Source organism: Phragmites australis, chromosome 8 (assembly GCF_958298935.1).
Source record: "Phragmites australis chromosome 8, lpPhrAust1.1, whole genome shotgun sequence".
Lineage (NCBI taxonomy): Eukaryota > Viridiplantae > Streptophyta > Magnoliopsida > Poales > Poaceae > Phragmites > Phragmites australis.
Genome location: NC_084928.1, coordinates 35,893,889 through 35,919,252, shown reverse-complemented (window position 1 = coordinate 35,919,252; position 25,364 = coordinate 35,893,889). Strand labels below are relative to the sequence as shown.

At 45.3% G+C, this 25,364-nt stretch overlaps 4 protein-coding genes across 4 annotated transcripts; 3 read left to right on the top strand and 1 right to left on the bottom strand.

The window, feature by feature from the left end:
- The first annotated feature begins 8,038 nt into the window (after positions 1-8,038).
- On the top strand, positions 8,039-9,380 carry LOC133926011 (homeobox-leucine zipper protein HOX18-like). The gene is made up of 3 exons (XM_062371743.1): positions 8,039-8,505; positions 8,721-8,800; positions 8,924-9,380. The coding sequence occupies exons 1-3, from the start codon at positions 8,131-8,133 to the stop codon at positions 9,162-9,164; spliced, it is 696 nt and encodes a 231-aa protein (XP_062227727.1). The 5' UTR covers positions 8,039-8,130; the 3' UTR covers positions 9,165-9,380.
- Positions 9,381-12,550: 3,170 nt separating this feature from the next.
- LOC133927308 (AAA-ATPase At3g50940-like) lies at positions 12,551-14,583 on the top strand. Its single transcript, XM_062373705.1, has one exon. It carries the CDS (start codon positions 12,816-12,818, stop codon positions 14,328-14,330), a length of 1,515 nt encoding a protein of 504 aa, XP_062229689.1. The 5' UTR covers positions 12,551-12,815; the 3' UTR covers positions 14,331-14,583.
- A 4,938-nt stretch (positions 14,584-19,521) lies between these two features.
- Positions 19,522-22,344, top strand: LOC133927307 (DNA-directed RNA polymerases II and V subunit 8A-like). The gene is made up of 5 exons (XM_062373702.1): positions 19,522-19,661; positions 20,182-20,259; positions 20,509-20,666; positions 20,875-20,972; positions 22,013-22,344. The coding sequence occupies exons 2-5, from the start codon at positions 20,187-20,189 to the stop codon at positions 22,122-22,124; spliced, it is 441 nt and encodes a 146-aa protein (XP_062229686.1). The 5' UTR covers positions 19,522-19,661; positions 20,182-20,186; the 3' UTR covers positions 22,125-22,344.
- A 726-nt stretch (positions 22,345-23,070) lies between these two features.
- Positions 23,071-24,174, bottom strand: LOC133926009 (uncharacterized). Its single transcript, XM_062371742.1, has one exon. It carries the CDS (start codon positions 23,958-23,960, stop codon positions 23,592-23,594), a length of 369 nt encoding a protein of 122 aa, XP_062227726.1. The 5' UTR covers positions 23,961-24,174; the 3' UTR covers positions 23,071-23,591.
- Between the last annotated feature and the right edge of the window lie 1,190 nt (positions 24,175-25,364).

Genomic DNA, 25,364 nt, shown 5'->3' with positions numbered 1-25,364 from the left:
TTCATGCTGCGACTGAAATGTAATGCAGCGTTCGGTTCATGTTTTGTGCATCCATTGCGAGTTCAATCTTGAAACTAAATCACTTAGAAGCTGGAACCTTGAAAATTAAACCGCCTGCATTCGTCAGGCAGATATGCTTCTCCTATTGCCATTGCGATATTGGCAAGGAAGAATACAGTAGCTAATTGCAGGTGGGAAAAATAGAAAGGATGTGAGGTTGCTCAGGTAACCGCTCAGGAGGAAACAATGGAGATTATTTCCCAGGCTCATCGAGCATAGGCCTGCTCTCGAAAGATGAAGATATCATCATGGCAACGCCCCATTTCAAACAAAACTGAGTACGAAGGTAGAAGAAAACACAAGCATTGGTGAAACGGAGCTAAGAAGAAGAGTGGATCCTGAGGAGCTGTTCGGCTCGGACTACTTTTAAGCTCCACAAGGCAGGGGAGAACCCGCCGCCATTCAGACGAGCGAACCATGTTTTTCGTCATCGCCGCCATCTCCTCAGATCAAACGGAACGGGAAAACGACGAGCAAAGCAAATGGAAAACGCGAAGGCAGCAACACGGAAGGAAAGAAAACAATACGAGCCGAATAGAGAGAAAAGCTGCAAGTCTCCGACGAGAACGTCCGGCCGACGAGCATTGCAGAAACAGAGCAGGCGGGCGGCGGCCGCGGAGAGGTGGAAAGGACGGAAGGAACCCTAGGATGGGGTGGGCTCTTATAAGGCGACCGCGCGGCGAACGCCCTCGGAGTTGCGCGTATTTGCGTACGTGCCATCTCTGGGTGGGCCGCGAGGCCGACCCAGATGAAGGTGGGCTTTGGTTGATCTGCGCTCCGCAACCATGGGCCTGGCCGTGGTTGCAGCAGGCCCAATATGGCCGCGGCAGCGCGTCTGTGCTGTGTCGCATCAGGATCCTCTAACTTCATCTCAAGTCACCGTGATTTTACTCTAAACTGAAAAATGTTATATAAATTATCAAAAAATATTGTATGATTAATCAAACAACGTTGAACTCCAATGAAATTGAGATTCAATCTGTCGATCACAGATAGAATGACTTTTAAAGTAAAGTCACACCGTGACTTCGTAAGGATGAAGTCAAATGATCCTCACGCTTAGCCCTTCCAACGTCCTCGATCATGTTGTCCTGATGCGCAGACGTCCACAAGGAAGATGGCACTGCTGACTCTCCCTAGCATGCATCCAAATTAAACAGGGAAACAACTAATCAAAGGTGAAATTCTGCACAATAACGTCTAGAAAATCAGTGGGCAGAATATGTGCGTGCATTACCGGGCTCTGGCTTCAACATTTTTCACAGGGCTAACATAAAAATGAAACACTATAGACTATGTTGGTTTGCGATAAAAGTAAATTCTATAAGATCAGGTACTACAAAAGACATCATTTGCTCTGATGACATGTGTATCCTCCATCTTTCTCATTTTCAATCTAGCCGTTAGATCAAAGGATGTGTGACTAAATCAGTATCTCACGAAAATCTTTCATAAAATAATATTATATAATTTGTTTCCGCTTGTAATGGCTTGGGCTGGTCACCAGACATTCTTTTCTTTTTTAAGATTGGTCGGTACTTGATTGACTAGAGTGGTTGACCGACCACTGTGTACAGCGGCTGCAAGTGACACACTCGAAATTTGAAAATATATATATCATCATTACAGTGATCACACATCAAAATATTTTCATGCGACCTCACGCTTAATGCTTGAAAAAGATTCACCTTCGCCTTCACCGGAGACTTTGAAGGCGCTCGTGAGCCACGGTTTCCGCCTGCGTGCGTCGTGCAAATCATCGATGCCCGCGTAGCAGTCCACGGCACGGCGGGGACAAGGACGGGACACCAACCCCGCGCGCGCGTAAGCCAAGGAAGCGGACCGACGGCGCCTTCCTCCGTCGATGGAACGAACCTGGCTGGCCTTCTCCCTCGACGACGACGCCCCCGGCCCCGACGACCCATCGCTCACGTCACCTCAGCAATCGGAGTTTCCGAGGAAAAGGAACACATGTGATCATGGGTCTTCTTCTTCTTCTGCTGCTGCTGGTCTTCCTCGTGCAGATGCTTGCGTGCGCAGTGATGAATTGAAGAAGCATGGACAAGTTGAAGGTACTGGCCATGAGTCAAACCGTGCACTGATTAGTGTTTTATTAGCATTATTATTTGGGTTAATTAAAGGCACGTGGCAGTACGAGTCTAGGTGCATGTTTTGGTTCATACCTAATGGTCACACAACTAATCTTAGTTAAGTGTGATTTGTCATAAATATGGCTAACAAAGACAAATTTAGTTAAAAAATTGAGTCTATGATATGTGGGTTAGGAACTAATAAAATAGAGTTTGCTACAGTTATATTAGTCAACTAAAAATTTGCCTAAAAATTTATAATAAAGACGTAGCAAGGTTAGGCTCAGATCAAATATACCCTAAGCGTCTCAGTCTACCAGATGAAATAAACAAAAATGCCGCCGCTGGAACGAAATCCGAACCTTCTGGGAAGGAACACAGATGTTGAGGTAACCTAGTACGATTGATCTACTAACAAGTCGCAATCCCTGCATCTGCGTCACTGCGTGTCTTGTGTCGGAACGGAGAAACGTAATTGTTGGACGTGTAGGAGGCAAACTAGGAGTCAGTGAGTAACAGTTCAACGAAGACCATTCCATACGTAGGCTGGTTCCCAGCTAGGAGCAGGGTTAAAAAAACCGTCGGTAACCGCTCAAAAATCGCGGTTACCGACCTTCCCGGTCTGGTCCGATTTCAAAAACCGCTCGGTAACTGAAATTTGAATTCAAAAAATTCGAAAAAAAAAAATTAAAAAAATTCAGAAAAAATCTTTAAAAAAACTAGACATAATTCTAAGAACTTCTGTGAAATTTTTTTAAAAAAATAATGTCGTTTGCATCATATTCTATAGGGAGAAAGTTTGAAAAAAATTAAAAAAAAATTGAAGCGTGCGGCTCAATTATAAACTCACGTTAAGGAAAAGTGTAACATGCAAACACATATTTTTCTTGTATAAAATGTATTTTAAGAGAATCTTTAAAATTGATTTCACTTTATTTAGAGTTTTATTAAATTCTCTATGATTTTTACAAAGTTCACAAGCATAAAGTGAATATGTTAAGAAACATCACTGTAATTAATTTTTTCATGTCTACTATTATTTTTTCTACGTAAATCATAATATAAATAAGCTAATGAAAGTGGTTTCACTAATTTTTAAGGTGTGATGAGTCAGTTATGAATTAATCTAGTCGCAACACATTTACACAATCATGCATGTTACAATAACTAATTCATGAGTTCATATATTTTTAAAGGATATAGGATCATGTAAGAAGACTAACAAAATTAGTTTCATGATTTTTGGATTAGCAAAGAGTAAACTATGCATTTACCTTGGTTTAAAAAATAAAATTTCTCACAGAAAATTTTGAACTTTTTTATGAGTATAAATACTTTTATCATGTAGATCATGTTACAAGAAAGCCAACAAAATTTGTTTCACTTGATTTGAAGCTCGGATGAATTAGTTATTGATTTTACAAGATTGAACCATTTTTTAGGTTTTTTGTTGAACTGCGCTGAAATTCGATAAAACTGCTCGATAAATCGAGAAAACCGAGCGGTTACCGACCCAAACCGCTCGGTAACCGACCGAATCAAAAATACGAGAAAATCGCTCGGTAACCGACCCAAACCGCTCGGTTACCAAGAGGGCAAAAACATGATTTTTTTTTTTGTAAAAATTTAAAATTTGCCAAATGAATTTTCTCTGAATTTTTTTGAATTTTTGACCGGTAACCGCGGTTATCGCGCATTTTCGGTTACCGTCGGAGCTCGGTAACCGAGCTCCGATCGGTAAATGGAACCCTGGCTAGGAGGTGACCTGAAAACCAAAGGGGTTGAATTCTTCTATCTAGACAAGCGTTACTTCATGCCACTCGACTACTTCTTGTGAACACGTGTTACAATGCCTGCTTTGCAAAAGAAAAACAAAACAAAACAGAGCGACACTTCTAATTTATTGTGATGATTTATTATAAAGGGGGCCTGCGTATTTAACGGGCTAGATGTTATAATTTATTTTTCATACATTTACCTTTCGATTGCAATCATAAATCTCTCTAAGATTTGGTGGTAATAACTTACACACTTATTGTGATGATTTATTATAAATGTAAGAGATGAGAAATATATAATTAATAATTATATATTTACTCTAAATACAGGATATCCTAAGATCCATCAAGTTAAGACATGTCACATAGAGCTATTATCTTAAAAAAAAAGTCTGACTTGATATAAAAACTAATATCTCTATTTTTCATGCACATGTTACGATGAGCATGTATCTCTACTTTATTATAATTATTACATCAATTTGAATAATATGTTTGTAATCTGTCTAGAGTGGAATTCGAGAAAAAGTTAGGTTTTAGGTGAAATTTGTTAAAGTTTATTTTTCACCATGATTCACCCCTTTTGATAGCCTTAATACAGTGAATCGATCCTATAGTAAACGTGGTGGAATCTTTTTTTTTTTTTTTGCCAATTACTAAGATAATAAATTGATTGAATGTGTACCCTGTCACACTACTATCTCATACAGAGCCGCAATGTATCCCACGCTCTATAAATCAGGCCCTCAAATGCTGCATTTCTTCTTGAAGCGCAATTGGGGAAACACACCTTATTTTTATTCTCTTTATTTTGCCGTAGCCGCCATGTGTTTCCTTTGTCCAACTCATATGCTGCAAATTGCAGATAGCATATTCCAGTATTCCACTGGCCTGGTGAATTATTTGAAGGCCAGCCAGCTTTGAAGACCTGAGCCAAAGTGGAAATGGCCTTTCAAAAAAAAAAAAAGTAAAAAGTGAAGACCTCGACGAAAAGCTTCAGTGGACCTGTTCACGGTTCAAAACTCAGGAGTTCGATGACTGAAACGTAGGCATCAAAGGGTTGAATCAAGAGACCGATGTCTTTGAACGAATCAGTATAAATCAACATATAATTATCATGAGAAATAAGAGTATTATATATCGACGACAGAAGCTTGCCCGTCAAGGGTAAAAACTCTTTTTTTTACAGTTTATAGCAACTACACATGTGTTTCATACATGCACAATCAATTTAAAAATAAAAAAAATAGCATAATAAAAGAGATATTCGTATATCAAACTTTCCAAAAACACATATGCATGGTTAACAAAAAGATAGCACAATCACGATTAATTTCTTATTCGTGGGTATAGAGTTTAAAAGTATTTTTGGAAGGATGAATGATGTCCAATTGTGTACAGTGGTCATTTGATAAACTCGGTTGAACAATAAAAATCATTTAGATCTGTCACAACTCGTCCATTTTATAAGACTAGCAACTGTACACGTGTTTCACACACGTGAAACCAATACAGAATATAGAAATCTAAATAGATAAAATAATATAGTATAACAAAAGAGAAGATTTGCATATTAGATTTTTCAAAAACAAACGTGTGTGGTTGCCAAAAGAGAGCACAATCATTGTTAATTCCTTGATTTGTGGGTGGGGAGATTAAAATTATTTTTGGAAGAAGAACGTCGTCTAACTTTGCACGATGAACATTTGATCAACTCAGATGGAAAATGAAAATCATTCAGATCTGTCACAACTTGATTGAACCGTAGTGGTCGACCGTTCAGATCTACTATAACTCTTCTATTTTACAGGAGTATAGACTAGCAATCACGCATGCGTTACACATGTGAAAATAACAATATTGTGACGGGGCATAAAATTTTATGGAAAAATGATTGAAAAATAAAAACTGAGTATGTACCATATAGATAGAAGAAAATAATAGTGTATTAATACTTTTTAATACTAATAACGTATATTAATTATAGGTTTTCAAATTGATTGGAAGTTTCAAAACAAATTGGGATGGGAGGAGACCAGGAACCAACGAATTTTGATTATTGACTGTTTAATCGTGTAAGATGTATGATGAAGATTATTTAAATCTACTATAACTTATTTATTTTATAGGAATATAAAAATATATATAGTTATAGATTTTTCGTGCAAAAGCGATAATCTCACCAACCACCACTCCGCCGTAACAATGGCATGCATGAGCTGATCAAAAGCGCAAAACAAGTGATCGTAATTAGAACACGGTATTGTTAGCCCTGTGAAAAAGTTAGAGATCATCTCCGAGATTTTGCTCTGAGTTGATCGGCAAGATTCGTAGTGGAGAATTGCAATTGTTTGGGGGCGTACCTGTGCGCGTGTTGCCGATCGATCGCATTTTTCAGCAAATGCGGCATCCGCCGCCGCATGAGAATTTCAGCATGCAAGCTCACTTGTTTGCGTGCATGAACTACGGACAAGTACAATAGTACGCAGGGGAATGTAGGTAGTAGGAATAATTAATGCAGAAATTTCGACCAAGAGTTTTTTTTTAGGGGGTACGCTCCGAAGCTATGAGCTCGAATTAAATTTAGAAAACTGATGAGGATTTAATATTTAAAAATATGCGATTCACTAGAAATATGGTATATCTTGAGAATGGAGTGTCATCGTACACATATCAGTTACCTTATACGGTAGATTTAATAAATGTCATGAAATAAATAAGTCATGCGCAGATATTCCGGATAGTTCATCAAGTTCTATATGAAACCATTCTCAGATTAGAAAAGAATTATTCAAATAACACAATTAAAGAAGATCACAATCGAGACTTCGAAGATGTTACGCCTCCCTACCGGAGAAAGAAGGGAAGGGTACATGTAGCGAAAATGATCCTATAGGCTATGATGATGATTTTAGTGATTAATGACAACATAGTCATTAGAACTAATATATTTATCAAGAATATATATTAATAGGTCTTATGGATACAATACATCAAGAAGCCACCGCAGCCGGAATAAAATTTGATTGAATTGGAGAAGTCCCAGGAGAATTGATATCATTGAAAGATCCGATGTAGAGGAGTTTGTACTCACCAGAGTATTGTGCACAGTGGCTGATAGCCTCACTGGATAGTCCAGTGTTCTATGTGTCGAACTCACCGGAATATTTCTGATAAAGGAGAAGAAGGCTGAGGTGAGGAACTCATTGGATAGTCCAGTGATCTACACAGGGTAACATCGGAGCATGTCTTGCAGGGAAAAATGTCAGTGCAGAAAATTAAAGATCAACCCACCATAAGGTTCGATACTTGGTTTATACACAACTGAGCATTTCTTGTAGAGACGACTACAAATGCTGAAGAATGGAGATCAACTCACTGAATAGTCTGGTGATCACAAAGATAGTTGCAGCATAGCATTTTCAGAGAAAAAAAAAAGAATGTTCAACTCACCGGATGGTCCGGTGTGAATGTAATGAATGCTTTTTCATACGTATGTAGAGATGTTTGTCTTGGTAAACATGGATTCACTTAGAACTAAGAAAGTTATCATGCACTGAACTAGCCACTTGCTCGATCTCCAAGACTAGCCAAGTACCTAGAGGACGTGTTACACTCGAACAAATTCAAAACCGCTGTTTTTTTCAGAGTACATTCAGACAAGACAAACATATACATATACCCCTTTTAGTCTCTCATTTGTTCGTGCTTACAAAAAGAATAATCAGAGGGTTTTACTGTCGTCTACTGTTAAAAGCACCTCCAATTATTTCACTAATCTACCTTAAAATGTCGTCGGTTTCAGTAACCATCGATGCTAGCATCTGATTCGCGGGAGACCGGGAAACGGCCCTTCTGGTCTTGATCGGTTTCCTTCCATACATGAATATCTCGAAACCAATTGGAACATTAGCTTCTAGCAAATCCATATGTCTATTCAAGTAAAACGTCTAGTCCTTGTAAGTAACCTCACTATTATTGCGTCTTTTCCATTCACACACGAAATTGACCTTGTCCGGCAATTGTTTCATTCACAGATATGATCAAGTCACCTACGCCTATAAAGCAAGGCTAGCCTTCTTGCGCCGGCTACTTACGATTCCTATCTTATTCCTGCCTACTCTCCAGTCTCCACAGCAAACTTCCTCTACATCGGAGTCTATACCACCAGGCTACTAGCTATAGGTGCACTCTCGTACACCATGTATAGAGCTAGCGGCATGGAGGAAGAGGATTTCGGTGCATGGCTTGTCCTAGGTACAGGCAACGGCTGCGGCGGCGGCGCTGCGAGGCGGAGCCACGACGAGCGGGAGTCCTCGGTGCAATTCGGCGTGCTGTTTCCGCAGAGTGTCAAGGAAGAGAGGGGACGCGGTCATGAAGGAGCTGTGAACAAGAAGGCAGAGAAGGGTGGGAGGAAAAGGTTGAAGATCATCGATGACGGGCGGTCGCATGGTCCGAGCCCGAGCGAGGACGAGGACGATGGTGGCGACGGCGGCACGAGGAAGAAGCTCCGGCTCACGAAGGAGCAATCGACCCTTCTCGAAGACACCTTCCGTGCCCACAACATACTATCCCATGTATGCATGCGCTCCGTCTTACATCAGTTTGGCATGCATGTCCAACTGTAAAACATCTCTCATGCATGCATGTAATTTTCCTTTTAGGAAATCTCCTCACGCATGCATGTAGTTAGGAGTCTTAGGAATACTAGAAATTACCCTATACTGTTCAGGTCTTTATGAATTTCTGCTTATAAGGCTGGCTGATGAAAAGATTGTTTCACGTACGACAGGTTCGGAAGCAGGAGCTCGCGTGGCAGGTGAATCTGACCCCGAGACAGGTGGAAGTGTGGTTCCAAAATAGGAGGGCCAGGTATGTAGATCAAACACTAATATTTGTAGATCAAACACTAATATTTGTACGGCGATGAAACTGTGCGCTCATGTTTCTGAACATCGGATCCTGTTGTGTGAATCTGTTGTGCAAACTAAACAGAGCAAAGCTGAAGCAGACGGAGATGGACTGCGCGCTCCTGAAACGGTGCTGCGAGGACCTCACCGACGAGAACCATCGGCTGAAGCACGAGCTCATGTTGTTGCAGCGGTCGGCGACGGTGGCCGGGCTCTACGTCCAGTTCCCGCGCGCCGCGGCCATGGCGAGCATCTGCCCGTCCTGCGAGAAGGTCACCGTGGTGAGCAGTGGCGAGACGAGCAAGAGCTCCAGCAATTCCTCCTGAGCAGTTCGCATTCTTGATGCATGGCGAGATGAGCATGTTTTGATCTGCAGAGACTTCTTCATGTGAGTTCGTGTAGACAATTAGCGTGCCTGCTAATAACTTTGAATAGCCGTGAGTTATTAGCGTGCTTGTTAATAACTTTTAATAGGGTTAAGTACATTTACTTAACCCTCACGAGGCAGCGTGTTAAATTACCTTCGGTTTTGTAATAGCCGGTTTTTGGTGGAATATATGGAAAAAGAGAAATCGCAGAATTTTCCAATATAAGAAGCTGGAAGCTTTCATGTTGGCACAGAACATCATGGATCTAATTGCAGATTTTGCTCTAGCTTCCTCTTCTGCTCTTTAGTAATCCTTTGGTTTCCTGGTTCGAATGGCTGTTCGGTTGGCCGGTCTCTGTACTGAGTACTGACCTGCTGCTGGTGGCTGGGAAGCCACTGTGGCCGATGGCTGTAAAAATGCCGTAAACTTTATTTCTCCTTCTCTAATAAAATGGCAGAGCTCCTGCCTCCTTTCTAAAAAAAGAAAAACCAATTACAACGAACCAAACCTCGCTAATTAACCAAAGCCATAGCCTCTAATGAACAAAGACAATATTTGGCTGGCCTGCATGGCCTGAGCCGGCCATATGTACGCAGCACAAATTTAGCTACAGGGTCAGTACTGCATTTAGAAATGCAATGGCCGATCCAGAGCCACCAAATAGAGAACTCTTTCTTTTCTTTTTCTTCTTTTTCTTTTTCTTCTCTTCTTCTTTTTCTTTCATACCAAAAAAGAGAAGGCTCTCGGAGAGGGAAGCTTGAGCCCCTCGCCAACGTATGCGCAGCATGCAAAGGATCCCCCTGGTGTCGGTCCCTGAGGAGTGTCTGAGTGAGATAATTAACCAACAAAAGAAAATGAATGGGCTTGAAAGAGGTGTGCAGCCCAACGTATGTGCGGCCCACAAAGTGCTGCAACCCACGTATGCGCAGCATGCAAAGTGCAGCGATCAGGCATGCGGTTTGCAGAATTCTGACAGCGGAAGCAAGAGGACTGAACGAAATTCAGTCAGCAGGTTAGATAATTTGCACCGTGCATGCATGCAACTACAGTTAGTCATGCGCTCATTGTCATAGTAGTGACTGTTTTTTCCCCGTTAGAAAAGAGGCCGCGGTAACTTTTGGAGTGTATACTGTTTTACTCTCCTGAAAGAGTCGAGGAGGAAGAGAAGAAGCCGAAGGCACCACAATTCAGTCGATTGTTCGCTAGTTCGCGAGATGAGATGGGTACAGGCACAACGCTAGAACATGCGACACTTTAGAAAAGAGATGGGCCCACTTACTGACAGACCAGACCACAGTACATCGGAGACACCGTACGTAGGATATCTCCGGCTCTGCACATCTGATCATTTGGCCAGCTGACAGCAGGGACGACATACTGCAGCTAAAGGCAAAAATGGCATATTGTGCTCGACGACAAGCAAACTGCAGTAGCTCGTCCTCAATTCGTCGCCGTTCCCTCCATCCTTTTCCATCTCGCCGCCCTCGTGATGCGGCCGACACTCTCGCTCCTTGTTACTATTAATTTGGAGGCTGATTCATGCTTTGTTTCCGCTAAAGTGCTCCTGCATAAGATAAGCTCATCAGAAGGCTTCCTTTTTTTATAGGGTAACGCTGGCAGCAAGTGCTAGAGTTCGCCGTTGGCTACTGAGAAATTTCAGAGAAGCTTCACAGCACTTTTGCTTGTCTCTCTCAATAAATTAAATATACTCGTAAACATGGTTAGTTAATTGGTCAACAGGGAGGTGAAATCACGTTAATTCGGAAGTCAAATGCTCGTGGGTTTTACGGATCACAGTTCATAAGTGCAGTGGTATATGGGAGCATTCTTCCTTCGACTGAGAGTGAAGCTATGCACACTAGTCACTCACTACAGAGTGTCAGAGTCCTTGCGCCTATCCAATGTGAGCAGTGCCGAAACAACTGCAAAGGTGCGGCCATCTCTCTATCTCTGCACCGCGATCGTCCACACAAACAAACAGATATGAAGATATTGATCGATCATGGTATAGCCGTTTGGGTGAGCCAGAATGCCCACCTTGCGATCGGTGAATGCTAGTATCTGTTCCAATTATTGGCGCCTTAGCTCCACAAATATACTCCTGTATAGGTACAAAGTTTTAGTTCATGTAATTGTCGTTTGCTCGTAGAGTGTACGATAAAAAGTACTTTAGAGAGGCAAGGTCTAGTCATCTAAGATTCTTCTGAGATTGTCCCTTTTGGTAGATCAAAAATGACTGCTTGCCTGTCTTTCCGCTTGTCTCATTTACTTCTCCGCCAAGCTAGACTAGACACGATTGAGCTCTGCATCTGTTCAGCGTTCTTTTCTTCAGTTCGGAACATGTTACTGACACATTCTGACATGGAGTTTGTATTATTTTTTTTGTTCTGGTTGTAATTATACAAATCAGACGCACTCGTACACACACATCACACTACCGTCAACATACATCTATATGGATACATCCTAACACACATCTAAAAAGATTGAAGGTATAACATCAAATCTGTTGGGGATGGATCACAAAGCAATGAAGTATGTGTAACTTTGATGCATGTGTGTTTCTCAAACCAATGAGATCAACCAATCCATCTACCAGGACGTAGTTGTACGCATCAGCAATTTAGTAGTATATGAAGTTTCCGAACGCGCCAGATCAAGCACTGATCAACACGAGTGCACATCAACAGGGCGATCGGATGAAATCATAAGCCAAACTCTATCGTTATACACATACCTAATTTTCAGTCGACCTCACGATTCGCTATGAACGCCACATGAAATCTGATGCCTTGGTCCTCGAAGGCCTAAAGAATGGGGATTGCTATACTTCAGAGTCTAAAACACAAGACTTTTATCAGTCGATCAATCACAATCGTTGGATTAAGATCAGATGTCCCTCCTTTCTTTTTTCTCTAGATGCCTAGCAGTAGTCTTCTTATATGTGCATGCAGGCTGAATCGATCCCCATCCCACCCGCCTCCACATGTCTCCGGTGACTCTCTCGCTACTGTATCCGCTCCCACCACATGCCACCACGCTAACAAATCCATTTCCACGCTCCCCTGCCACCGGCTGTCCTCCGCTGTCCGCGCCCGATGGCACCCCGCGCCCACCTCCTCTGCAGGAGCTCTTTTAAGTTTGACGATGAAGAAAGCCCTCTAACCCCAGCCAACAGTAACCCTTTCTCTAAACTCCTAAATTTTAGACGCGTTCATACATTTGCCTGAAATCTTTTGAGTTTTCATGCGCGTGAACTCTACTAAGCGTACCGAAGAATGAACGAACCGTCCCGTCTCCGTCTCACCCACCCAAAGGCACGCAAAATCACACGGGAAAACGCCGAAAACGATGCAGCCCGCCACGAAAGCGTGCCGGCCCGGCCAACCCTCTCCCGCCACATCTCCCTTGCCGACTAGTCCCGCGGAACAGAAAGCCACTCCACTCCGAACCCACCCAACCCGTCGTCCGAGTCGGTTCCGACGCACGCATAAAAGCCCCACCCCAGTCCACTTCCACCTCGATGTAAAGCACGCTGGTCGCTGGCACGCAGAGTGGTAGTGTGAGCCAAACCACTGACTGAACAAGAACTCAACAAGCTAGGCGGCCATGGAGATGGTCCTGGACTGGCGCTCGGTGGGCTCCCTGATCGCCACCGTCATGGTGTTCCGCACCGCCGTGCGGGACTTCCTCCCGCCCGAGGTCGAGATCTACCTGCGACGCTTCCTCGCGTGGATCGCCGCCGCGTTCCGGGGGCCCAAGGGCACCATCCTCATCGACGAGACCGACGGCGCCAGCGGCGGCGCCAACGACCTCTACGACGCCGCGCAGCTCTACCTTGGCGCGCGCTGCCTCGCCACGGCGCCCACCGTGCGCCTCCACAAGCCGCGCCAGGCGCAGCGCCCCGTCGCCACCCTCCCGGACTCCCACACCACCCACGACGCCTTCCAGGGCGTCCGCGTCAAGTGGGCATCCACCGCGCGCACCGTCGAGCGCGGCGGGTCCGGAGCAGGGTTCAACCCGTACAACATCTACGGCCGCGGCGGAGGCGGCGACCAGCGCAGCCTCGAGCTCCAGTTCCCGCGGCAGCACCGCGACCTCATCCACAACCACTACATCCCCCACATCATCGACGAGGCCACCAAGATGCGGCTCAAGTCGCGGGAGCGCAGGCTCTACACCAACCGCGCGGCCGCGCCCGGCGACGACCACCACCGCTTCTGGACCTCGCACGCCTTCTCCCACCCCTCCACGTTCGACACGCTCGCCGTCGACCCGGCCCTCCGCGAGGAGATCCGCACGGACCTGCTCCGCTTCGCGGCGCGGCAGGAGCACTACGCGCGCGTCGGCCGCGCGTGGAAGCGCGGGTACCTGCTCCACGGCCCGCCGGGCACCGGCAAGACCAGCCTCGTGGCGGCGATCGCCAACCTCCTCGAGTTCGACGTCTACGACCTGGAGCTCACGACGGTGCCCACCAACTCCCACCTCCGGCGCCTGCTCGTGTCCACCACGCCCAAGTCGGTCGTCGTCGTCGAGGACATCGACTGCTCCCTGGACCTCTCCGACCGCAACAACAAGAAGAAGGGCGGCACCAACGCCACCGACGAAGTGACGGCGCAGCTCGCCATGCTGTCGCCGGCAGCCGCGGCGGCCATGGCGGCGGTGGGGCGGGAATCCATAAGCCTCTCCGGGGTTCTCAACTTCGTGGATGGTCTCTGGTCGTCCTGCGTCGGCGAGCGCCTGATGGTGTTCACGACCAACCACCCGGAGCGGCTCGACCCGGCGCTGCTCCGCCCGGGCCGCATGGACCGCAAGATCGAGCTCGGCTACTGCTCGCCCGCCGCGCTCCGCGTGCTTGCCAGGAACTACCTCGACGTGGGCGACGAGGGCTGCGAGGACGCCGACGCCGACCCCGACACGGTGAACAACCTCATGGCTGAGGCAGGGGGCTTGCTCGCCGCCGGGGTGCGCATCACGCCCGCCGACATCGCCGAGGTGTTTATGGGCTGCGACGGCGCGGGCGCCGCCGCCGCCCTGAGGAAGCTCGTGGACGAGCTTCGGAATCGGCGGGATACTGCCGCGGCCAAGGCGCCGGGCGCATCGACAGAGGACACGGCGGATTAAAGCCAGAGACGTGGACATGGCGCGCAACAATGCATGCATGGCTGCTTGATCAGCTTCAGTACGTTGATTCTAGACTGATTAAGGTGGTTTGCTTATGAGTTATGACGGTGCAATGCGACGTACTACGACGGTACGTGTTGGTGCTGTGTAAATGTATGCCTTTTTTGTTTTGTGTCGTGTGAAGTAGGCAAGGCAATGGATGCTGATTAAGCAGGCACGACAATACGACATGAGACAGAGTCCGTTCATTGCAGTATTAGGACAGGTGTTGTATAAGTGTATGCCTTTTTTTTTACTCCCTCCGGTCACAAGCATTTGATGTTTTGGATAAACTTCGATCCAACTTATCAAACTTTGTCTATCGATAACTTTTAAAATATTTGGTTTGGAACATAAAGATCATATATATATAGATTTGGCTCGAAAAATACTTTCATAATTTATAAATTTATTTCTCTTTATAAATATATTATAGTAAAAATAGTATCAAATATACACATCGAAGACCGTGTCATATCCAAAATAGTAGTATTTTTGACCGGATTGAGTACTAGATTTCTTTTTAGCACAGGTGTAAAATACTAAAAGTCAGGTCGATTAGGTATGGCAAAGCTGATAGGTGAGCCAAAGCGCTAAAGGCAGCACTAACATTTTGGATAGGGCTTATGCAAAGTGGAAGACGAGCATAGCAATTCCTTCAGCAATTGGTCCTTTTCATTTCTTAGTGAACGCTAATATATACGCGGTTTTGATTACAAGAATTTGTGCATTATATTGTGTTTTATGTAACGGATTTGGTAAAGCACAAGCTAGCGACTGAAATCCTGAAGAATCTCGATCCAGTTTACTCACCATTGGAATCAGTAGCACCACACTTCACATGGGTCCCCTAGTTACGTCCAAGCAGATGCAAAATGATCATTTTCCAAGCAGAGGCAACATGAACGGCCAGTTTTGGATGAAAAACGACTAAACGAGTGTGAGATGAACAAGAAAAAAAGTACTACAATAATAATGGATCAATTCTACGTTAGTTGTCAGGTCATGCTCATATCGTTCCTGGTGTGATACTAGCTGATGCAACCGAAATCATACTAGTGGTTTGGCTTACTTTTTTGTTTGGTGACGAGTCAAGTTAGGTCACTCACAGACTCATATGTGACGTGTCCGTATGAGCTTGAACTGGAATCGGAGCCTGATCTATGCGTTCTCAGGCATGCGTCCATGGCCTTTTTCCACTAAGGTTTATTTGGTGATGAAGCATCTTGCCAAGGGGAAATTTTTTGGTCTGGTATATCTTATATATTCGGTTTATCAGGTTTATCGTTGGATCCTGTTAGAAAAAAAAAATACCAAGTTTACGAAATTTTGTTTTACTTTTATTTGAATTTTTTTAAAAATTTGTTTGAATTTTAATCCAATATATTCAATAAATCATGTTTACTTGCGACCTTTAGTAAATTTTGTTTACTGTTAAAAAAATGTCCACCAGTAGTTACAACAAATTCTTAACTTAATTCATCCTGGATAATGAAAGCTTCCTCTGATGTCGTTTCCATTGAAACTTGACGTGCTAGCTCCACCAGTGTTGAACTGACACTGATCTCATTTTGGACAAAGTTCCTGACGCTGACCTGAAAAACAAAACTAGACCTCATACTTTAGTATAGATCGATAATTAGCAGCGGAAGAAGAGAAACACACGGAGCGCCATAGCTCTGATCTCGACGTAGCCTTGCGTGAAGTCGCCAGTCCTTGTCGTCGGCCAGCGGAAGAACTACGCTATCAAGTAGCGGCGTCTTGGTCTTCCGCTCCTCTCTCGATACGTTTGTATGGATGGTGTCACAAATATCTAGCATACCAATGAGGAGAGGATCAGACCCTTATATAGAACCTGGAGTTATCCCATCAAGATCAAGCCATCAAAATATTCTAATTAATAGGATAACTTTGATCATCAAGAATGGGTATAACTAACTCAAGATAGACTTGCCTTATCTCCAATAAACAAAATCTTGATACGATGCACCACAAATAATATAGGCTTACATTACATGACCTTGATAGCACCTGATAGGTGACAACGTGATAGCAACCCTGAACCGGAACACATGCCGTTACACACTGGTCACTGCGCACCCCTGAAGAATCATCTTGCTGTTCAGGTCGTCGACGAGCTTCTGCAGCGCGGCGTGGGCTCCGTTGCCGTCGTATCTCATGAACACCTCCGCGACGTCGGCCGGCGTCATGTGCAACTCCTCAAGCAGCCTCTCTGCCTCTCTCATCAGCTCCTTGTAATTGTTAGCAAGCTCGTGATTGTGTCCACTGCCGCAGTCACCGAGATAGTTCTCGGCGAGCACGAGCAACGCGGGGGCCTTACAGTACCCGAGCTCTATCTTGCGGTCCATCCGGCCGGCCCGCAGCAACATCGGGTCGAGACGGTCCACCGTCCACCCAGTAGCCTATTTGCATAACTAAATATATATCTCACTCCTAAAAACCCTAACGTAGCATCTCATTTATATTCTCCCATAGCTGCTGCAACCGGTGCTTGAGGGATGAGGCCTCAACCGCTCGAGGCATGGGCGCAAGGGCTGCGAGGCCCAGGCACCGGCTGCCGGCGACTTGATGAGCATTGAATCGGTAACACAGTCCTCCATTCATAGCAGTTCTCAGTCCCTCGTCCACGACGTTCGTGTTGTCGGCCACCCAAACTCCCATCCACCTCGGCTTCTCGGCATCATGGCGGATCTCTGTTCACGTCACCGATAGTCCTCCATCAGTCAAATGAGCTGGCTCACGAGCCAAACGAGTCGAGTCGTGCTAATATTTTTACTTATTATGTTAACGAGCCGAGCCGAGCTAGCTTGTTATCTAAATGAGTCAAACGGGCCAAACCATAACGAGCCGAGCTGACTCGTTATCTAGCCCTAACCTGGCTAGGTCCCAAACCAGGCCAAGCCAAGGTAGTCTACAAACATGCAATTGTCTCATGTTTGGTTACCTAGCTTATGCTGGCTTGCATGTACTAGATATGGTTTGGTTTCTTGCAAGAATGTTGAATTTTTTTACCTCTTTCTTTGGATGGTGAAGCTATCACTACATCTAATAACGAGAAGCACAACAGAGCAGGGAAATAGAGTTTGACATGACTGCTCTTGAAGGAGCTCACAAACGGTGAGGAGAGCGGCAATGGTCACCAACAACAATCAAAATGGGCTATAAGTGCTAAGTCAGAAGTGAACATGTGTCATTTGGGTGGGCGAACCTCGAGGGTGTGTTTGTAGCGGGGGTGCAGCTAATGGCGTGGCTGAGGTCATGGCTAGAGCGGCTGGAGGTGGTGTCGCGGTGCAAGGAGTGGAGGCGCTACACTAAGTAGCTGGTGTAGGCGCGGCGGGACATGGCGACCGCGCACGTGCTCAACTTGCACGCGCTTTAGGCCACAGGGTACCTCCTGTTGCACTTCACCAGCGCCAAAGCTGACCACTCGCATCCCCATTCCTCCACCCACCACCAGCCGCTGCCTTTGCCGCCTCCCCGTTGTCGTAGCCCCACCCAGACCATAAGGTCCTTGGTGATCAACTACGCTTCGATCTCTGCATCCGTGATCTTGTCCCCTTCACCGTTGCATCCAAAAGCTATTAAGCTAGCAGTTCTAGGACCCTTTCACGCCCTCCCTCCTCCTCCCGCTCCACCATCGAGGACACCGACGTTGTCGAAGCCCCCAAAGCCACGCCTCCCGTGGTCACAACCACCGTCAGCAGTGGCCGCGGGGGACAAGGTCAGAATGACGGAGAATGGCTCTATGACTTCAGAGGAGAAGGGGCCCTGCCTTGCGAGGATGGAGCGAAGGGGAGCGCAAGATTGTGTGGCGCATGTGGTGGCTCGGAGAAGGACCATCATACTGTGTGCTTGTCCTTCACCGGTGCGTGCAGGGGAGGTGAGGGGATTCCTTTTTATGTGCATGGGGGAGGGGGCTTCCACATAGCCTGCTTAGATAGCACGCTCGATTTTTCCGTTTCTCTCTAATAAGATTTATAAGCCTTTTTCACATTAAACTGGCCTAGCTAGGATCCCTATGTAGGCAATCAAATATGAGGTTGTTGTATTGCGGTGGTGTGGTTAGGGGCTTATATACTCAACAAAACACATGGTATGAGATCGATTTAATTCGGTTTAGTTTGGGTTCCAAATTTTCGGGTTGAAATGGCTTTTAGACCCATGGGCCATAGCCTAGCACCGATTCGTAGAGTCGGTCACCCCACCGCCGCCACCCTTGACTCTGCTACGCCTACCGCCACCACGCTCGCTTCACCTCCACCCTTCCCCCCGCACAAACGCGAACTCCTATTGCCGTTGTCCCCAATCGCCGTCTCCTCCTCACTCTCCTCGCCTCGTCTACTCGGCTACTCCCATTGGTGAGGGACGGCGGCGGCGGGGTGGACTGGGAGACACCTCACGGAGGCCACATTTGGGGCGGTTGGCTCGCTTGTCAGCACCACTGTGCTCACTTGAGTTCTTTGCTAATAGCAATCAATGCTTGAACTTCTTACTAGGATATTTGTGGTAGAATTTTCTTCTTCTTCTTTTGCCATATGATGGATTTGTAGTTACTAGATCGACCTCTTTTAAGGGTAAATTAGTGGTCAGATGGGCATAAGACGTGGGATGGCCCGGTGATAAATTTACCTTTAATTGGATGAAGTACGTGATTTTCTCTGTTAATTTGTGTGTATTAACACTTCAGGCAACCTTAGGCTCAGAACACCAACCAAACATACATATCTCAGGCTTGCCTGGCCAGACAAAAAGCATCAAAATCTCAATCTACTATCAGGCATCACTTTTTCTCAGACACATCATTCAGGCTCCAACCAAACAAGTCCTTAGTAGGGGAATGTATGGTCTTTTCACACTAACTTTCTTTTGGACATAGTACTTCCTTGGTTAGGGAGTACTCTAAAGAACTAACCAATTAGTATAAACACGCTTATCTGCTAGTAGAAAACTACGAATTAATGTTTACAGTATATAAACTCTGAACATACTTGAAACAATTTGACATTTTTGTAGAGGAAACAATTTGACATTGAACACATGGATAACATACCGACATACTTGGGCCAGGGCTTGAAAAGCCCAAGTAGATTTGGGCTGCACAAGACACAATGGGCTCTGAAAAAGTCCAAAACCTAGATTTGACGCTGCCGGCCCCAATGCCGCCGATGCATCATCTATCCGCCGCTCCCTCCACCCGCAGCTACCCCCACGGTCCTTTGGTCTAGTGGATTGGAGTTCCATCTGGAGTAGGGTTGGCTTCTTCTCCTGTTGGTGAGTAACCCTAGCTTGCCTATATGGATTCCCCTGCTCTAGGAGTAGGTTATGTCCTTATTCCTCAATCGGAGACAAGTCCAGATGAGTTCGTTGTGGCCTGTGGGTTTGTGTGCTGCATGGTGCCACACTAGATTCAATCTATGAATCCATCCATGGTTTGGTTCGATTAGGTTATGCAACGCACACCATCGTTTACTGCTTGGACTATTGGGGTCTCTAATCCCATTTTCTCCCCTAGCTTTCGTCTCTCAATGTCAGATTTTTGTTTTTGTTTTTTGTTTTCATCTCTCATCAAAGAAATTAGTTGTTAGTAGCCAAATAAGGTGCGGCGAAACCCTAAATCCCCTATGCCGCATGTTAAGTCTGCCCCTGTTTGCGTCGCTGGTGATCTCAAACCTTGGGCTCTCTCCAATTTCCATTGATCTGATCCCCCCCCCCCCCCCAAAAAAAAAAACAGGGACTGTTGTTTGTTTGCTGTATCCAAGTATTTTAAGCGGTTGCTATCCATCATGGACAGGGAAAATGGTTGAGCATCTCTTTGAGGATATCTTCATTGTGACCAGGCTCGATCCTGATGGGAAGAAGTTTGACAAAGGTATTTTTCTTTTGCTGTTCCACGAAAAGAACTTAGCCCCACGCTGTGGTTTATTGCCTGAAAATGTTCATCTGTCTTGCACATTGTTGTTAGCAAAGGCTTAGTGAAGTCTTAAACTTGAGCATTTTCCAGTTCACTCTACATTTCCTAGACCTTTTTGTGCAGATAACATAGTTTTTTCTAAATTGTACTTAATGTTACCGCAAATATGGGCTGAACTAATGTTGCTGTTTTCGTATCCATGTACAGTTACTCGCATTGAAGCTAAAAGCGAGCAGTTTGATATGTACATGCAGTTAGATGTTGCTACTGAGGTCTATCCAATGCGTACTGGTGACAAATTCACCATGGTTTTAGCTCCCACTCTTAACCTGGATGGAACACCAGACACTGGCTACTACACACAGGTGATGCACCTTATTCATCTCACAGAATGATCTTGAAATAGTGTACCAATTCATGATGAAATCATGGAAATGCAGGTCTAAATATGTTCTAGTTTCCTAATTGTTGTCTTGTTTGATTGTTCGCTTTGGGCTTATGTTCCATGAGGCACGTGGTTATCTGATAAAACTTCACACAGGATGTTAACATTATGCCACTCCTTTCTTCCAGGCTGGTAGAAAAACACTTGCTGACAAGTTTGACTATGTCATGCATGGAAAGCTTTACAAGATCTCAGAAGACAGTTCCAGTGGTCAAGCTGCTAGAGTGTATGGATTCTCTAAACTTCCAATTAGTGAATTTAATCTAGTAGGACTATATTGCCGGATATGTTCTGTGTATTGATGCTGTATCATTTAGCTTGCGGCTGGTTGCTTTCCTAGTTCCTGTGCATTTCGCTGGGTCTTAAATCATGTTTCTGAGCCGGCAAAAGACATCATTGTAATGCTTGAATATATAAATTCATATAGGAGGGACCCCAGAAATTTTGGAATGGTGAAATTGAAGTCCATAAGTTTGAGGGTACATAATATTTCTTTTTTATGCTCTCTAGCTTGCCAATTCTTAATGGCCACTATCATTACTTGGTTTTTTGGATCTTGCTAAATTTGAGCATGTCAAACATTATCTTGCTGATTAGCAGAATATTTTTATGGTCTAAAATGTTGATGGGATCTGTTTTCGTTCGAAACAATATTTTCTCTAGAGGAATTACTGCATTGGGCTGATGTCTCGTGGCCATGTGGGCCTCTAGAAGTAATTATCGTAGAACTCAAAATCATTTAATCAACGGAAGCTTTATGGGGTTCGTCTTACATCTTTGATGTTTCTTCTGTACAATGTCCAAAACATATGGAAAGTACTTGCACGATCAATCTGGATTCTCCAAAGAAATGAAGCGAATTTAGTTAAAGCAACTGGTTCAGTTAAACCAGTTTGGTGGATGGGCTTTGTGCACTAGGGGTTGTGCTTCTTTTCTTTCTTTGAGCAGCAAGTATGTCATACAAGGTTACTACCACATGCTAAGGAACTTGAGCAGTTTATTTCCTGAAATAATTCAGGTGCATAGCATTGTTCCCTACAATAGTTTGGTTGCATGGCCAGTTCAATTAAAAATATTCAATCCATCAATTGTATCTTCTTTTTAAGCCCCAACAACTTTCAAAGTGCAAAAAATTGGCACATCTAGCTGTGAGTTGGAATTTCAAACCTATTTTGCATGTATATCTGAAGTATTCCTGGATGAAGTGTTTTGCCCATTCTGTGGTATGCTACATTTCTCTAATGCAATACCGTCTTCTCATTCCAGGGAAATTTATGCATCTTTTGGTGGCCTCCTGATGATGCTCAAGGGTGATCCTTCCAATGCTGCTAGCTTCGAGCTGGATCAAAGGCTCTTTCTTCTGATCAGAAAGGTGTAGATGTATTTGCTACCCAATAACCGGTTCTGGTTACCTTGTTGGTAGTCGTAATTGTTCGTGACCCTATATGTACTCTCTCGGTGGTTGTATAACTATCGGTAAAACGACTTCTATTAGAAGTTGTGCATCTATCACGTTGTCACTAATACTTGCTACAACTGAGCACATTAAGCGCACTAATCGTGGATATTATGGTGGTTCTATCTTTTGGTTTATTGCATTGGGAAGACTTCATATGGAATTGTGGATTTTAATCTGTGTATGATATTGATACAATAGTTTTTGCATGTCATAACTTTGTAGAATCATGTACTCCATCAGAACGTTGGACCACCCAATCGCCAGCAGCCGATGAATGGACTCCGGACGGCAGCTGTTGCTGGTACATGCTTTTGGATGGTTACAAAGTTCACATGCCATTTCCTTCCCGACCTCCCTGAGGACAGGAACCAGTTGAGACCCAGGAGCATAAGCCTTTACTCCTACCATATATAGACCAAGATATGAATCGGGACAGCTTTTGTATTAAAACTTACTCCCTGCTCCCCTCCTGCCAGCCACAGAAAGGCTCAAAGAGCCATTGTCAAAAACCATTGCTGGACCACTGCCTCTCCAACAAGTTTGAAGAGCTGGCAAAGGGTTCTGGACCAAGAACAATCCATGGAGCACATCCCCTACTCATTGCACCTAGGAGCAGTCACCAAATACTGCCACAGCCTTTTCCTGGGATCATATCTTCAGAGATACTCATACTGCTACTTCACATTTGCTGGCCATGTTTACTATGTACAATTGTACTAACGCTGGTACCAAATCTGAGTAGACATATGTGCAGAGTGGCCTTCAATTCGAGCATCAGATGCATGCTATCCTGATCAAGACCAAGGACAGACAAACGTACAAGAGCATTAACACATGCTGATTCGAAGAGAGCAGGTGATGGGCTGGAATAGTGTATCTGAGTAACTAAAAAGCACTTTCTGTCATGGTCACACAGGCCCCTACACAAGATACTCGTCGGATCGCTGACAATCTTTTCCTTCAGAAGATCATGTCTTGTGAAGCTTTTGGGCCGGAAGGAAAGAAGCAATTCAGATATGATGAACTGAAGAATCTCCCGTTTCCGGGATCGAAACAATCGCCCCTCGGAGGAAAGCTGGGAAAGAGCTCAGCCGGACAATTCTTGTTTCCGATAGAACAAAAGAACACAGCTAGGCAGAATATACACATACATAATACTGGCAGACAAAAGCTCGAAAAAGAAATAAATGGATATAATCTAAACATCCAAAAAGATTTACTACTAATCTACTATATCACTATCTAGTCCATGTCCATGATGAACAGAGGAGATGAGTACCAACACAGCTACAGCTTCACTGCATGCCCACTGGCTGTGCATGTTGTTCTTCCCCTGAATTGGTTGCTCCTCTTCTTGGACATCAATTCGTGCTGCTTCTCGCACGATCATCTGTTGTGCAGAGGGTTAGGACCCGTGGGGATGCGTCGCTTGTCATCGTCGTCGTCGCCGCATGCAGCAGCGCGTCCACCGGCACCACCGGTCTTTTGCTCGAGGCTCTTGCACCGTGCGTCTGCGGCGGCAGCGTCGAAGCCGACAGCCGCACCGGCGCGGCCACCCAATTTAGCCCTTGCCACAGCATGGTGCACGGCCACCGACGCCGACGGCGGCAGCTCCCTCCCCCTGTGAGCGTGACCGTGCGCGCGCAGTGACGACAACGGCGTCCCGTGCGCCGCGACGTCGACGGCGAGCTGCAGCACGACCACAATCGCGAGGTACAGCGCAGTGGCGACGCGTGCCCACCGCCGCCGCCTCATGGTGATCGAGGCCTGCGGCGCGCGCGGCGTGGAGCTCTCAGGGCGCCAGGGAGGATGAGTCTGGCTTTGGCACCGCACGGGCCGGCGCGCGCGCTCGAGTTTGGTGTGCGTGGGCGCGAGGAGACCGGAGACACAGGCACTCTCAGGTGAGGTGGTGAAACAAGAGGGACTGCTCGACGAGTAGACGAGCCGGTTCTGAGTTTTAACAGCGCGCGGCGTGTGGTGACCACTGACCGCAAGCACTCAAGCACTCTACTTGTGGAAAGCCCTGTTAGCCGCGTGTACTCATCTCCGTGAGCACACAACGAGACTCGTGGCCCAATAAGTTCCTGAGGCTAAATAGCAGTATAGCACTTGCCACATGAGACCTCACGAAGTCAAAGATGAACAATAATTAGTGAGAGCAGCTATGATGATAACAGTCATTTACTGTAGCAGGAGATGCTATAGTCAAACCTAGTGTCCTAAAAGACTGTAGTAATACTGTAGCCTCAATTTTGGTCTGTCCATCTCATCCAACGACTCACCGTGATTTTAAGTCACTATGCAGAGGATCCCGTTCCTTGCCACATAGCAAAATGGCTGCTTACTTAGAGGTAAATAGAGAGACACAGAAGAGAGAGAAGGCTGAACCACCATAGCCCATCCATCGGTGCAGTTGCAGGTAGCGATGCCATGCCGCACCCACCGAACCACATTGATGAGGCTTCAGTCTCCAGTCGCCCTCACTTTGCGACAAACACCCGGCGCCGCGGAGGTGTGTGTGTTGGTGTTATAAATGAGGAGAGCACCGGCTAATGCAAGGGGCTAAGGTAAGTAAGGTGCAGCAGTGCGTCCCCCTCTCACTCTACAGCATACTTCTTTCATTTCGTAATATTTATTTATAATTTTAAAGTATATATCTCAAATTATTTATCTATTACGGTAATCAAGAATGTTTTATGATCTATTTTATTATTATATCCTTGAGTGCATACATGCATTTGCTTCAACGCTGGTGAGTTACTTATTCTCATTTTTACATTGATTAGAGGTAGCATGGTCATCTCACTGTATTTTTTCACTCAATTTCAGTATTCCTTGGTTTGTACGTAATGGTGGACGTAAATAAATATTACAAAACAGAGGGAGTAGTTAGTAAGATCATCTCAAGAGTCCTCCAATCCTACTTTTAATAATTAAATTCAGAGATTTTGTCTCTAAAAATCATTTCCAATAGATATCTTATATGATTTCTAATATTTAGAGAATCCCAGTATCCTCTTCCATCTTCCCTAAAAGTAGGGAACCAGCTAGACTTTCAATCCCACTGGACCCACCCACCTGGGCCCACCCGTCCGTGCCTCAGCTGCTGCTCCGTTTGTTTGTCGCCGATCGTCGTCCACTAGTTCATCGCAATTCGTT